Here is a 13,944-nt window from a genome sequence, read left to right as displayed (position 1 = left end):
TCGGACTTGGCTCCTCCCGGTGGGGTCAGTCCCTCCTCAACCTCTTTCCTGATGCCCCTCTTTCTGCTCATGCCGACAGGGTGCTCCTGGCATTGCTGGTGCTCCTGGCTTCCCCGGGCCCCGTGGTCCACCCGGCCCTCAAGGTGCAACTGGTCCTCTGGGCCCGAAAGGTCAAACGGTAAGACCCAGAGGGAACCCCAAGGCCTACCAACGGCCCTGGAATCATACCTGCATCTCCCCTTCCTGAGCGCACACCGTGTCCTTCAGTGGATGCCTTCAAGGGTCTTGGGAGGTGGGGGCAGGGCCACGGAAAGAAGAGAATGTGAGAACCTGCCTTTCTCCTTTGTCAAGGGTGAGCCTGGAATTGCTGGCTTCAAAGGCGAACAAGGCCCCAAGGGAGAACCGGTGCGTATCTGCCCACCAGCTCTTGTCTTTCCAAGTCACTGCTCTGTGGCCGCCCCTGGCCCACTGCCCACCTCTGCAGTAGCCCCCATCCCCTCATCTGGGCCCTCACAGGCTGTGCCTGGAGCAGAGCTACAACCAGGTTGAGAAGCTGATGCAGCTTCAGCTCCCATCTTTGGCTTGACCAGCTTGACTGATTTCAAACTTTGTAATCTCTTCCCACTGGGCCATGTCTGCCCTTCCCCATCTGATTCTTCATGACCCCTTTTCCCCAGGTCCCCCCCACCCTGAAACTGTAGCCACAGCCACTTCCTCTGCAGGCCAGGCCTGTGCTTGCTGCAGGGCCAGGCGAAGACTCATCCTGTTTCTCTGTGCTGGTTTACAGGGCCCTGCTGGTCCCCAAGGAGCCCCTGGTCCTGCTGGTGAAGAAGGCAAAAGAGGTGCCCGTGGAGAGCCTGGTGGTGCTGGGCCTGCCGGTCCCCCTGGAGAAAGAGTAAGTGAGCCAGGAGCCCCATGCTCAGGGGCGTGACCCAAGGATGGGAGCTGAATCCCTGTGGCTCTGGGGCTCTGCCAAGTCTGTGGCCTTCTGGACACCATACTTCTCTTTTCTCCACCCACTGCCCATCTGATGGGGATAGGGCACCTTCTTATTTGTATCCCTCACCCCCAGGATGACATGAAACAGGGGATCTCCTTCCCAGAAAGTTAATCTCTCACAAGCTTGCAGGCTGTAGCTACTGCTCCAAGAAATTATGGGTGCAGGGTTGGTGGGCTGGACCCTCTGGCATCTGGCTAGGCTCTTTGCAGCCAGGGTTGGGCCAGGGGCCACTCTAACCCCCTGCCTCTCCTCTCCACTTCTTCCTAGGGTGCTCCTGGCAACCGTGGTTTCCCTGGTCAAGATGGTCTAGCAGGTCCCAAGGTAAGTGGGGGAACAGGGCCTGGGGTCAGTCCCTGCATCACTGGTCAGATGGCTTCTGCTGACCCTCTGCCTCCTTTTGTGTAGGGAGCCCCTGGAGAGCGAGGGCCCAGTGGCCTTGCTGGTCCCAAGGGAGCCAACGGTGACCCTGGCCGTCCCGGAGAGCCTGGCCTTCCTGGAGCCCGGGTAGGTGGCTGATCTGCCTTTGTCCTTGAACAGACTGCATCTGACTCCCAGCAGACTCTGCATGCCCCTCCAATCCCATGCTGCCAGCACTGGGAGGATCTGGGGCTGCCCTGACACATATCCTCTTCTCTCTCCTGAACAAAGGGTCTCACGGGTCGCCCTGGTGATGCTGGTCCTCAAGGCAAAGTTGGTCCTTCCGTAAGTCCATCATCCGGGGTCGCTGGGAGGGGTTGAGAGATGTGCTTGTGGAGGCAGGTGCGAGGAGACAGGAGTGACGCAGGGGAAGCCCAGGAATTTTGAGACTTGGGGAGGGGGACGATGGTCAGTAAGAGAGCCAGGTGTGGCCTGTGTGGTGGCAGTGAGTTCTGAAGATGCCGCCCTCTTGTGCACTGGGGCCTTCCCCTTGGGAACGTCCGATGTGCACTTTCGGGGATAAAACTTCTACGCTAAGCAGTGCCTTGTCGCTGACAGGTGGGTGATGTGGGCTGCTGGTTGCAGCCTTGGTTGATCCCATAGGCTGTGTGTCTGGCCAGTGCCTGGCCCTGTGCCCTCTCCACAGTAGGCACTTAGCAGGTACTGGATGGAGGAATGTCCATGGCCTGAGAACCGTGTCCTCTCTTTCAGGGAGCTCCTGGTGAAGATGGTCGCCCTGGACCTCCAGGTCCCCAAGGGGCTCGTGGGCAGCCTGGTGTCATGGGTTTCCCTGGCCCCAAAGGTGCCAATGTAAGTAACCGCCTGCCCTTCCATTTCCTTCCACATGGTGCCACTACCTCCCTGCCCCTGGGGAAAGGGCTGGCCCCTCAGCAGACTGGGATCTACTGGCTACAATGAGCAGGATCCACAGTGCCCTGGGCAGCCTGGCCCTCCACACCCTGCAAGAGTGCATGTGATCAGGGGAAACCCAGCGCTCTTTAGAGCCTTGGCACATCTCAACCCCAACAGTCTTCCATGGGGCAGAGCTGCTGGGGATACTCGGCTTTAGCCTTTGTTGTCCATCAGGCCGTGGCCCCAAGCCCCAATCTCCCCAGCCTGCTGCATCTCCAATTCCCCTCAAAGCCTTCAGCTCATGGCCCTTCTCTCTTTCTTCCAGGGTGAGCCTGGCAAAGCTGGTGAGAAGGGACTGCCTGGTGCTCCTGGCCTGAGAGTAAGTACCCTCCCCACTGCCTGTGCCTTGGTGTTTGCTGGACACCTATGAGGAGAGCAGCCCTCCAGGCATGCTCCTGGGTCCCCTAGTTGGCAGTGGATTCCTGGGTTTGGGCCCGTGCTGCTGTGGCCCTGGGGGAGTCCATTCGGGAGGACTTCTGGTTGCTGATAGCTGCCCAGGGCGATGGAGAAAGCGCCCATGCAGAGAAGCACTGAGGGGAAGGAAGAGGCCAGGCAAGGATGGGAAGGGAAGGAGTGTTTGAAATGGAGTTCAGGTGGGGGATTGTCTAGTAGCTCTGGCCACATAGTGTTCCCACCCTGGGGTCTGTAGAACTGAAGAAAATTATATCATGACATCACCCCTTTTTTTCCCCTCTAGGGTCTTCCTGGCAAAGATGGCGAGACAGGTGCTGCAGGCCCTCCTGGACCCGCCGTAAGTACCTGCCCAGTCTGTCCAGGTGGCCAACGGGCCGGGGCTCGGTGGGCACCGGTGGGGAGCAACGGAGCTGACACATGTGGATCTGTGTTGATCTGGGATGCCTGAGCGGAGGCAGGGTATCCCAGGCAGCAGTGTGAACCCCACCCTAATTTTCAGGAGTGTGGGTCACCAGTGGGAGGACAGCGAGGCACGCACTTCTTACTTGGGCAGTGTGGGAAGTCCCCAGGCCCTTCTAGTCCTAGATGAGGCTCCCGGGTTCTCTGGGGTGCTGGCTCAGCTCACCTTTGCCTTCTGCTGCAGGGACCTGCTGGTGAACGAGGCGAGCAGGGTGCTCCTGGGCCATCTGGCTTCCAGGTAGGTGGCGAGACTCCTGTCCTTACCCAGGGCCCTGGGGCAGCAGCAGGTGCTGTGGGGGAAGGCCCACCCCTCGAGGGGGACCAGGGGATGAATTTTCCCTGTACCCCCGGCTCTTGCCTTGTGTCAGCCTCCCTGGAGAGTGGGGCAGCAAACTCAGCTCTTTGCCTAATGAAGTCACTTTGGCTTCTAGGGACTTCCTGGCCCTCCCGGTGCCCCAGGTGAAGGTGGGAAACCAGGTGATCAGGTGAGTAGGGGGCTCTTTGAACCTGCAAACTGTTTTGAGTGGGAAGGTCTATTCTGAGGCTCAGGAGGGGACAGGAGGGCACTAGGAGCCCCGGGAGTAACTGGGACCTGCCGCCCAGCTCAAAGGCGACAGTCTGAACTCAGCCCCCAGCGGGAGGCCAAGGCTGTGGGACAGAAAAGCCTCTGCTCGCCTGCTCATCCTGCTTTCTTCTTCAGGGCGTTCCTGGTGAAGCTGGAGCTCCTGGCCTCGTGGGTCCCAGGGTGAGTGTCCTGTCACCCTTTTCTGGGTGGCCTCCATGGGCCTGCTCTCTCCCTGCGCAGTTCTGCAGGCCTGTCCCCGCAGCACGGGGCCTGGGTCCTGCTCTGCCCCTACCTCCCTGCTTCTCCCTCTCCTTGGGCCTCGGCCCCATCGCTCGCCTGACTGCTCCTTGGTGTCTCTGGCGCAGGGTGAACGAGGTTTCCCAGGGGAGCGTGGCTCTCCCGGATCCCAGGGTCTCCAGGGGCCCCGCGGCCTCCCCGGAACTCCTGGCACGGATGGTCCCAAAGTAAGTGAGGCGGGTCCTGCTGGCAGAGGACCTCTGGGCTGGCCTCGGAGGCCCTGCTGAGGGAGGAAGAGGAAGGAAGACGGAAGGAGGGAGGGGTGGAGGATGAGACAGAAAGGGGTCTGGGCAGAGGAAGAAGGGAAGGGGTCTTGGGGCTGGGCTGCCCACCACAGACTCCTTCCCCCCACAGGGCGCATCTGGCCCAGCTGGCCCCCCTGGGGCTCAGGGCCCTCCAGGTCTGCAGGGGATGCCCGGTGAGAGGGGAGCTGCTGGTATTGCTGGGCCCAAGGGAGACCGGGTGAGTACCGGGCGGAACGTGCTTCCCCATACGCCCCCCGCTCCCCACCTGGAGACCGCCCTCCAAGGCCCTCCGTTTGACCTTTAGTGATGTCCTCTCCTGAATCTACCCCTCCGTCTTACTCACCCTGAGACCACAGCAAGTCCCTCTTGGCCAGGCTCTGAGCTCCACCAGGAGCCCTCTTCAGGAGGGCACTCACTGAGCTGGCCCATTTCCTTCATCCCGCAGGGCGATGTTGGTGAGAAAGGCCCCGAGGGAGCCCCCGGGAAAGACGGCGGAAGAGTAAGTGACGCTGGTTGCAGGGAACTGTCATGGATCTCCAGCCCTGCACTCAGGGGACAGAGGGTCCCTGGTCCTGTCTCAGCTGTGGGGGCTGGGTAACTGCAGGGATCCCCCCTGTCAAAACTGGGGGCCCCAAAGTAAGAGGGTTCTGGGGGCCATGGGAGGATGTGCCAAGGTCCATGGGTGGGGGCCCCAAGGCTCCCTGCTGGGCTCTCCACACCCCTGGCAGCCTCTCTGCCCCTCACCTCCACCTTCTCTCCCCAGGGTCTGACTGGCCCCATCGGCCCCCCTGGCCCAGCGGGTGCTAACGGTGAGAAGGTGAGTCATGGGTCCCCTTCCTCACCTCCCCATCAGGCCTCCTCCTCCCCTTGCTCTGTAACTGTCACCCTCCTGCCCTTGAGCCAGGGCGGCGGGTGAGGGTCTTCTTAGAAACAAAGTCATGGCTGTGCTGGGTGCATGGGTGAACTGTCAAGGGGAGCAGTTGGACATGGGGATACAGGTGTCTTCAGCAAAGCCCCCAGGAGGGTGTATGCGTGGCTGGAGCAACAAGGAGAAAACAAGCTGTGGGTTGGTGGGGAGACCAGGGCCCCGTCCGCTGTCAGGGCTCTGGATGCACTTTGTGCTTGAAGGGCCCATTCTGACCCCTCTCCCCTCATCCTTGGCACTTGTCCCTGCTCCTCACTTTAGGGAGAAGTTGGACCTCCCGGTCCTGCAGGAACTGCTGGTGCTCGTGGCGCCCCGGTGAGTATCTGGCCCTGGCCAGGCCCTGCAGGCCCCCCTCGCTGGCTCCCTCCTGCCCTCTGGGTCTGGGAAAGGAAGAGAGAAGGCACGTCACCCCCATGCCGCGATCGGGTGGGAGGGCCTTCGGGTCCCCAGATCCTCTGACCAGGAGTGGCTTTCTGACCTGGGCCCCTGACCCGCTTCTCTCTGGGGGTGGCTGTGCAGTAGGCGAGGCCAGGCCAGAGCCTCTGTGCTCCTGGGAGGGAACAGAGCAGCCAGAGGACTGAGCCTCACCCTTCCTGTCCTCTCCTCTCAAAGGGTGAACGTGGAGAGACTGGACCCCCCGGACCTGCTGGATTCGCTGGTCCTCCCGTGAGTACCTCCATCCACCCTCCCTCCAACAGCTGTGCAGCCTTCCCAAGGGCACCGTCCGTCCTGCAGGGGGCGGAGAGGGACAGGATTTCAAGAGAGAAACGGTTCCTCTCCCCCTACCCCTCCACACTGGTGTAGCAATCCTTCCTCATTCCCAACGTTCAGGCCCACGTGGATACACACAAGTCCCCGACCCTTTTGGAAGAATCTCCAGTGTTGGCCCCCACTCACTGGCTTCCCCCTTCCCATGACAGGGTGCTGACGGCCAGCCCGGTGCCAAAGGCGAGCAAGGAGAGGCCGGCCAGAAAGGTGACGCTGGTGCCCCAGGTCCTCAGGGGCCCTCTGGAGCTCCTGGGCCTCAGGTGGGTTACACTCAGCTCCCCAGGAACTGATCCCCCAGAGCAGAGGGATGGGCCTGGGGGACGCTTGCCTGGGTTTAGGGCCCTCCGCCCAGCAGACTCTGCAGCCTGCTGCTGCCGCAGCCACCAGAGGGGAAGGCTGCAGGGAGGAGGATCTGTACCCAGGGATGAGGCTCAAGTAGCTAAGTTGGCTTCACTGTCATGGGGGTAGGTGTGTTGTGGGTGTGCTGGGGGATGGACACAGGGTACCAGCTGTGTCTCTCTGAGGACACACAGCCTGGGACAGAGCAGCTGGTCTCCTGGGAGACCTCGGACCAGCTCTGAGGACACCCAGTAGGCTTCTCCTCCCCCAAGTCTCCTAAAACACGAGCCTCCTGTGGCTCAAGGTGGCAGGCCTGCCTGTGACTGTTTCTCCAGGCTAGGATTTTTGTGCCATGAAAGCTGCATGTTTGAGAGCCTAGCTCTCAGGAGTCTGCTGTCAGGGCCGATGCCCTCAGCCCTCCCCTGGGGCGACCAGGCCTCACTGTCTCTCTCCTTCCTCCCAGGGTCCCACTGGTGTGACTGGTCCTAAAGGAGCCCGAGGTGCTCAAGGCCCCCCGGTGAGTGAAGCCCCCACTCTGCCACCACTGGGTCAGGTGGAGGGCACTGTGGGGGTGGCAGCTCCTCTCCCGCCCATCCCCGGCCTCAAGAAGAAGGCCTGGCCCTGAGGATCCACCATCCCTCCTTCCTTCTCAGCCCCACTTTTGCCCCCAGCCCGAGCCCATCCCACAGCTGGGAGTCGGTTGGGCGGCGGAAAGGCGGCGCCCCTCTTGGCTGGTGCTCAGTGATCCTGGGAGTTTCCAGACCCCAGGCTCACCGTGATCAGCTCCCTGCAGCGCCAGATGTGCCCCTGCAGGAGCTGGAGGCAGAAACGCTGTAGCTGTACTGGGCAGTGGCCAGACCCTAGGGGCCCCTTCTTCCTTTCTAGCTCCCCTTGCTGCTCTGCAGCCCCTCGCCCCTTTCCACACCAACCTCTGACACACACACGCCCCCAATTTGATTCTTGGGGCTCCGAGGGCCTGAGGTACTCAGACTCTCCCCTCTCCTCACATAGGGAGCCACCGGATTCCCCGGAGCTGCTGGCCGCGTCGGACCCCCAGGCTCCAATGTAAGTGCTGCTCCTGGCTGGTGCCTACCTTACTCCTGGCATGGAGGCACAAGGCAGAGGTCCAAGAGTCTGGCCCAGCCCCCTGCATGTCGTTATGCCCATTCCCACTCCTGGGAGGAGTAATTGATGAAGGGGACAATTGGGAGCAGGGGGTATGCCCCTCTTGTTGGCCATGGGCTTCTAGCTCAGCGGGCAGGATAGGGCTGGTACAATTGGCTTCATCATGGACACACATTTCTTGTGCGGATATTTCTCATCTGGCCGTTGGGGAGTTTGCCGTGGAGGGAGGAGAGATGGTGAAAAGTCATCCCCTCACCAGTACCGCCAAGTGCAGGGGGAGTGGGCACAGAGGGGCAAGGCTGGAGCTGTTCCTTGAGGCCTGGTGGTGGGATTGAGGCCATAGGAGGACCAGAAAAAGGAAAGTGGGCAGGGGCTGGAGCAGCCAGGCTGGCTGCCCAGAGCTCAAATGGGAGAGGTATGAATAGGTTGACTGGGGTGGAGACCAAACGGCCTTAGTGGAGAGAGCCCCCAAAGGGTCATGGTGGCTTTAGCAGCCTGGCTGGGTGGGGAAGGGTGAGCCAAGTTCTCACTTCCTATGTTTGCTCCTTCTAGGGCAACCCTGGACCCCCTGGTCCCCCTGGTCCTTCTGGAAAAGATGGTCCCAAAGGCGCTCGAGGAGACAGTGGCCCCCCTGGCCGAGCTGGTGACCCTGGCCTCCAAGGTCCTGCTGGACCCCCTGGCGAGAAGGGAGAGCCTGGAGAGGATGGTCCCTCTGTAAGTCCTGCTGCAGGCTGGGGTAGCCCAGAGTCAAGGTCACTGGGGCAGGGATGGGAAGGGCATGGGGGCTCTCAGAGCCCAGAGTCAGGGAGCAGGGCTGTGGGGCTGCTGGGGAGAAGAGCCCTGCCAGCAGGAGGGCTGAGTCCGATCCCTGCAGCAGGCAGCCGGCTGCTGCTCAGAGCCGGGACAGCTCCATGTCTCTTAAGTGCTTACCTCTCTCCTCTCCTCTCTCAGGGTCCTGATGGTCCTCCAGGTCCCCAGGGTCTGGCTGGTCAACGGGGCATCGTCGGTCTGCCTGGACAGCGTGGTGAGCGAGGATTCCCCGGCCTGCCTGGCCCATCGGTGAGTGAGGATGCCCCGTCCTCTGGGCAAGCTGGGCCCAGCCTGGCTCCCACAGAGGCTCTTCACCCAGTGTTCTTGGTGCAAGTGACCTGGCTGCCACCTGCTCCATACTCAGAACTGACCCCTGGTCAGCCTCCTCCCCAGAAAGGCTCAGCAGGGCCTCGGAGGAACACTTACCCCCTTGTTGCTGTCCCCAGGGCGAGCCTGGCAAGCAGGGAGCTCCCGGAGCATCTGGAGACCGAGGTCCCCCTGGTCCTGTCGGTCCTCCCGGCCTGACTGGTCCTTCTGGTGAACCCGGACGTGAGGTGAGCAGAGGGACCCACTGTGGCTGGCTCTTTCTAGGCAGAGGGGAGCCCTGGAGAAGGATGTGACAGAATGGGCCAAGCACAAGGGCCAGGTGCAATGGGAAAGTGGTCGTGGGAGAGAGAAGGGCACAGGCGAAACACTGGGCACACAGGAGGGAGGGAGGATGCTCAATGAGGAAGCTTTGGCTCTGAAGCTTCGGCTGGATAGACAGTGGGCACAATCCTGGGTTCCAGCTGGGGAGGGCGGGGAGCAAAGGCAGGGACAGTGGGCAGCTCTGATGGCCCCTTTTCCCTTTGCCCAGGGAAGCCCCGGTGCTGATGGCCCCCCTGGCAGAGATGGTGCAGCTGGAGTCAAGGTGAGTACAGGGGTCTCTACGTGCACTCGGGCAGAGGGACATTCCAATGGCCTGGCAGGCCAGCCTGGGTTGGTATGTTGGGGTCACAAAGTTAGGGCTCTCCTTGTCTCTTCTGGAACATTCTTCTCTGAGCCTGAGACCTCTTTTCTAACAGGGTGATCGTGGTGAGACTGGTGCTGCGGGCGCTCCTGGAGCCCCTGGGCCCCCTGGCTCTCCTGGCCCCGCCGGCCCCACTGGCAAGCAGGGAGACCGAGGAGAAGCTGTGAGTATCTGTGACTCAGTTAAAGCCATGGTGGAGGAGGCTGGCTGAGGGGACAGGGAGCTCTTCCCACCCACCCTCCCCCTCCCCAGGCCCTGGGTTCAGTACCCAGCAGGGAGACAGAGGCAGAGGAGGCCCGTCTCTGTCCTGACTTGCTCTGACGCTGCTCCCACTCTCCCCACAGGGAGCACAAGGCCCCATGGGACCTGCAGGACCAGCTGGAGCCCGAGGAATGCCAGTGAGTATCTGGGTGTCCTGTGCGAGGTCCCAGCAACAGGGACCTGGGGCTCCTTGCCAGCAGAAGGCTCTTTGCTCTGGCCTGAGCTGACCTAACCTGTGCCCGTGTGTCTTGTTCCCAGGGCCCTCAAGGCCCCCGAGGTGACAAAGGAGAAGCTGGAGAGGCTGGCGAGAGGGGACTGAAGGGACACCGTGGCTTCACTGGTCTGCAGGGTCTGCCCGGCCCCCCTGTGAGTGCTGCTGTCTGCGCTTGTCTCCCCAAGGCCTCCCACTGTGCAGAGCCCCCTTGAGTTTCCTGTGCTGCTAAGATGACTTAGGGTCATCCTAAGAAATGTCCAGGCCCTCCTCAGGGTTGGAGGGAGGAAGGGGCATGGGGATGGGACATGCATCTGCACCCCCAACACCCACTGTATATATACCCACTACACATGAATAGTCAAGAAGATGGGGCTCGGTGCTGACCTTTGCCTCTTCCTTCTGCCCAGGGTCCTTCTGGAGACCAAGGTGCTTCTGGTCCTGCTGGTCCTTCTGGCCCTAGAGTAAGTGATGGAGTGACCCCTTCCTCTGGGGTGGGTCCAGGGTGCTGGCCAGGTGTTTGGTGGGAAGGCTGATGTGGCTGCTTCTAGGAGAGCCTCGGGCCCAGGGGGCCTCACTCAGCAGCAGAGCTGGGACTGGCTTGGTGAGACAATGGCCTGAGAAGTACCTGAGATCATGGGATGAACATGAGAGCAGCTCTTAACTGTCAGACCCCCTGGGAACAGGTTTTTACAGAGGGGAGTGAAGGAGGGTAGGAGAGCCAGGAAGCCATCCTGCTGGTTCTTGGCCACACAGAGAGCAGCGTGGGGTTCTATGACAGAACCGGGAAGAATTGGGAATAGACCGGCCAGGAGGGCCACCTCCCCAGCCCCTCTCCTTCTCAACCTTCCCTTTGTTGATGGCTCTTTTCTCACCGCCTCTCTCCCGGCCTACAGGGTCCTCCTGGCCCCGTCGGTCCTTCAGGCAAAGATGGTGCTAATGGAATCCCTGGCCCCATTGGACCTCCTGGTCCCCGTGGACGTTCTGGTGAAACTGGCCCCGCTGTAAGTGTTCTGACGTCTTCCCACTGTCCCGGGTGCTCCCAGCGCTGAAGGCCTGAGCTCCCAGGTGCTAGGGGCTTCTTTCAGGGTATCATGCTGAGGCTAATGCAACGGCATCCTTTATCATGGGGCTCCTAGGAGGTTTAGAGGGTCCATGGGGAAGAGAAGAGAGGAGCAAACAAAGAAACAGGAAGTGGGCTCTGGTTTTCTTGGTCCATGGCCTGCTGCACACACGCCCCTTTGCCCAACCTCATGGTCTGGGAAGGACATACTCTAGTACATTCTAGCGGTGGGATGGACACAGGAGGGCCTCCTCCCCTTAATTCCTGGCTGATTTCTCTCTTTCCTGCTTCAGGGTCCTCCTGGAACTCCTGGCCCCCCTGGCCCCCCAGGTCCCCCGGGTCCTGGCATCGACATGTCCGCCTTTGCTGGCCTAGGCCAGAGAGAGAAGGGTCCCGACCCCCTGCAGTACATGCGGGCCGACGAGGCGGCCGGCAACCTGAGGCAGCACGATGCTGAGGTGGATGCCACGCTCAAGTCCCTCAACAACCAGATTGAGAGCATCCGCAGTCCCGAGGGCTCCCGCAAGAACCCTGCTCGCACCTGCCGGGACCTGAAACTCTGCCACCCCGAGTGGAAGAGCGGTGAGCCTGGAGGGCAGGTCCCCCCTGCCCCAGCACCCAACAGAGAGCAGGAAGTCAGCCTGCTGGGCCTGGCCCCCTTCAGAACGAGGAAGCAGATGCCTCTCAGTGCAGGGCAGAGTGGGGCCTGGAAGGTTCTGGCGTGTAGCAGCTCCCCCATTTCACAGCAGAGAAACTGCAGCCTGACCTCTGCTGCAATGGTCACATGGCAGGAATAGCAGGGCCCCCGCCCCCAGGCAGGTCCTACACCTGGCTTTGTGCTTGTTCCCCAGTTGAACACTAGATGTTCCCAGCCAGGTCTCCTTGGCCCGATCTCCTTCTGCCTTCCTTTGGCCGCATGCGGCCCCCACACCCTGCTCCTCACTGCCCCCTGCCCCTCCGTGTCCCCATAGGCTTTTGTCTCCTCCAGGCAGGCCTGGCCCTCTAGGGAGCATGTGTCTGTACCTGTCTGAGCCCCGATGGGGTGTTGCCTCCCTCCCCCCGCAGGAGACTACTGGATCGACCCCAACCAGGGATGCACTTTGGACGCCATGAAGGTTTTCTGCAACATGGAGACTGGTGAGACCTGCGTCTACCCCAGCCCAGCCAGCGTTCCCAAGAAGAACTGGTGGAGCAGCAAGAGCAAGGACAAGAAACACATCTGGTTTGGAGAAACCATCAATGGCGGCTTCCACGTGAGTACCTGCTTGCTCTAGGCCCGAGGTAACTCCTCAAAACCTTTCTCTGCTTTCTCCCTGGCAGTTTTTAGCACTTGCCCACCTTCTCACCAGTATTCTTTGGCACTTACAAAGAAGGAAAGAGGAGATTTTTTTTTTGGGGGGGGTCCCATTTAGAGGTGGAGGAAGAGGTCTATGGAGTCTTGCTCCACTCCCTGGAAGCAAAAATGTCTTTGCAGTGACCCACAGGCCCAGCCCCTTCAGCATCTCTGAACCCTGGTCAGTTGGCAGCCCCTGCAACCCCTATGCCTGGGCCTCATACCACTGCTCTCTGCCATACAGTTCAGCTATGGAGATGACAACCTGGCTCCTAACACTGCCAACGTCCAGATGACCTTCCTGCGCCTGCTGTCCACCGAGGGCTCCCAGAACATCACCTACCACTGCAAGAACAGCATTGCCTACCTGGACGAAGCTGCTGGCAACCTCAAGAAAGCCCTGCTCATCCAGGGCTCCAACGACGTGGAGATCCGGGCTGAGGGCAACAGCAGGTTCACGTATACTGTTCTGAAGGATGGCTGCACGGTGAGTCAGGCCGGCTGGGTCACCAGAGCGATGAGCTTCTCGGGGCCTGGGGCTCAGGCTGGAGCAGGTAGAGGGTTGGTCCACAGCAGGTGGCATAGTCCTAAAGGGGCGTGAGGGTGAGGGGCCACGTGGGGACGACACGCAGGGGGATGGGTGAGGGAGAGGTGCCTGCTGCCCTGTCTCCTCCACTCCCTGGGCTCCGCGTGTCCAGTGCCTGTTATAGGAACGTTCGTGTGGTGCGTGGGGGCCCTGTCCTCACAGGCCGGGTGCTCACTGTGGGGAGTGGGAGCGGAGGAGAGCAGGGGGAGGAGGCCCCGCCGCTGAGGACCAGAGTGGAGGTGGAGGTCAATCCAAAAGAGGTCTGGGGTGTGTTCTGTGATGCTGGCCGGACTGCAAGGCATCCGCTGACCCTCCTCTTTTTTCCCCTAGAAACACACCGGTAAGTGGGGCCAGACTATGATCGAGTACCGGTCACAGAAGACCTCTCGCCTCCCCATCATTGACATCGCGCCTATGGACATAGGAGGGCCCGAGCAGGAATTCGGTGTGGACATAGGGCCTGTCTGCTTCTTGTAAAAACCTGAACCCAGAAACAACACAATCCATTGCAAACCCAAAGGACCCAAGTACTTTCCAATCTCAGTCACTCTAGGACTCTGCACTGAATGGCTGACCTGACCTGATGTCCATTCATCCCACCTTCTCACAGTTTGGACTTTTCTCCCCTCTCTAAGAGACCTGAACTGGGCAGACTGCAAAATAAAATCTCGGTGTTCTATTTATTTATTGTCTTCCTGTAAGACCTTTGGGTCGAGGCAGAGGCAGGAAACTAACTGGTGTGAGTCAAACGCCCCCTGAGTGACTGCCCCCCAGCCCAAGCAAGAGGACCCCCTTCAGGTGCCGGGCGCAGGAACTGTGTGTGCCCTACACAATGGTGCTATTCTGTGTCAAACACCTCTGTATTTTTTAAAACGTCAATTGATATTAAAAACAAAAAAATTATTGGAAAGTACATACTGGCTTGTGCTTTGTTCTTTACTGTCCATTAGTCCTGGGTCTGCGAGCAGGACCCAGTGGCTGTCCGCAGGTCTTCTCTTGACTAAAGCCACCCCACACAAACACGAACTTGCCTCTTTTTGTAAACCTTGGCACTGTGTGGAACCCAGGGTGAACCGGGATGGAGGTTTGGGAAGGGAGGTGCAAAAGAGGGGGGGACCATTCCTGAGCACGAACCCAGACACAGCTCCAGGGTGGAGTCATGTGAGGGAAGACGCGTGCTCTGAGCGTGGATGGGGATGCGGGGC

General features: G+C 60.6%; 1 protein-coding gene across 5 annotated transcripts in view; it reads left to right on the top strand.

Moving 5' to 3' along the window:
* COL2A1 (collagen type II alpha 1 chain) overlaps positions 1 to 13,652 on the top strand; it is a 30,727-nt gene extending 17,075 nt beyond the window's left edge. For all 5 annotated transcript variants that reach the window (XM_085025227.1, XM_021092611.2, XM_085025226.1 and 2 more), the window contains 34 exons: positions 80 to 178; positions 352 to 405; positions 788 to 895; positions 1,268 to 1,321; positions 1,406 to 1,504; positions 1,649 to 1,702; positions 2,129 to 2,227; positions 2,595 to 2,648; positions 3,027 to 3,080; positions 3,387 to 3,440; positions 3,634 to 3,687; positions 3,903 to 3,947; positions 4,133 to 4,231; positions 4,419 to 4,526; positions 4,755 to 4,808; positions 5,073 to 5,126; positions 5,496 to 5,549; positions 5,847 to 5,900; positions 6,155 to 6,262; positions 6,805 to 6,858; positions 7,353 to 7,406; positions 8,019 to 8,180; positions 8,418 to 8,525; positions 8,723 to 8,830; positions 9,133 to 9,186; positions 9,341 to 9,448; positions 9,630 to 9,683; positions 9,805 to 9,912; positions 10,168 to 10,221; positions 10,654 to 10,761; positions 11,114 to 11,402; positions 11,886 to 12,073; positions 12,398 to 12,640; positions 13,070 to 13,652. In XM_085025227.1, coding sequence (XP_084881353.1) covers positions 80 to 178; positions 352 to 405; positions 788 to 895; positions 1,268 to 1,321; positions 1,406 to 1,504; positions 1,649 to 1,702; positions 2,129 to 2,227; positions 2,595 to 2,648; positions 3,027 to 3,080; positions 3,387 to 3,440; positions 3,634 to 3,687; positions 3,903 to 3,947; positions 4,133 to 4,231; positions 4,419 to 4,526; positions 4,755 to 4,808; positions 5,073 to 5,126; positions 5,496 to 5,549; positions 5,847 to 5,900; positions 6,155 to 6,262; positions 6,805 to 6,858; positions 7,353 to 7,406; positions 8,019 to 8,180; positions 8,418 to 8,525; positions 8,723 to 8,830; positions 9,133 to 9,186; positions 9,341 to 9,448; positions 9,630 to 9,683; positions 9,805 to 9,912; positions 10,168 to 10,221; positions 10,654 to 10,761; positions 11,114 to 11,402; positions 11,886 to 12,073; positions 12,398 to 12,640; positions 13,070 to 13,216 — 3,198 coding nt within the window. In that variant the 3' untranslated portion in view covers positions 13,217 to 13,652. The remainder of the gene's footprint in view (positions 1 to 79; positions 179 to 351; positions 406 to 787; positions 896 to 1,267; positions 1,322 to 1,405; positions 1,505 to 1,648; positions 1,703 to 2,128; positions 2,228 to 2,594; positions 2,649 to 3,026; positions 3,081 to 3,386; positions 3,441 to 3,633; positions 3,688 to 3,902; positions 3,948 to 4,132; positions 4,232 to 4,418; positions 4,527 to 4,754; positions 4,809 to 5,072; positions 5,127 to 5,495; positions 5,550 to 5,846; positions 5,901 to 6,154; positions 6,263 to 6,804; positions 6,859 to 7,352; positions 7,407 to 8,018; positions 8,181 to 8,417; positions 8,526 to 8,722; positions 8,831 to 9,132; positions 9,187 to 9,340; positions 9,449 to 9,629; positions 9,684 to 9,804; positions 9,913 to 10,167; positions 10,222 to 10,653; positions 10,762 to 11,113; positions 11,403 to 11,885; positions 12,074 to 12,397; positions 12,641 to 13,069) is intronic.
* Positions 13,653 to 13,944: the final 292 nt, after the last annotated feature.

This window comes from Sus scrofa, chromosome 5 (genome assembly GCF_054392235.1).
Source record: "Sus scrofa isolate SSC_HxYL_T2T_F1_AM1 chromosome 5, Sscrofa_HxYL_maternal_Yorkshire_Landrace_v2.0, whole genome shotgun sequence".
In the NCBI taxonomy this organism is placed as follows: Eukaryota; Metazoa; Chordata; class Mammalia; order Artiodactyla; family Suidae; genus Sus; species Sus scrofa.
Note: the sequence above shows the minus strand (reverse complement) of the source record. Positions and strands in the feature narration are given on the sequence as shown.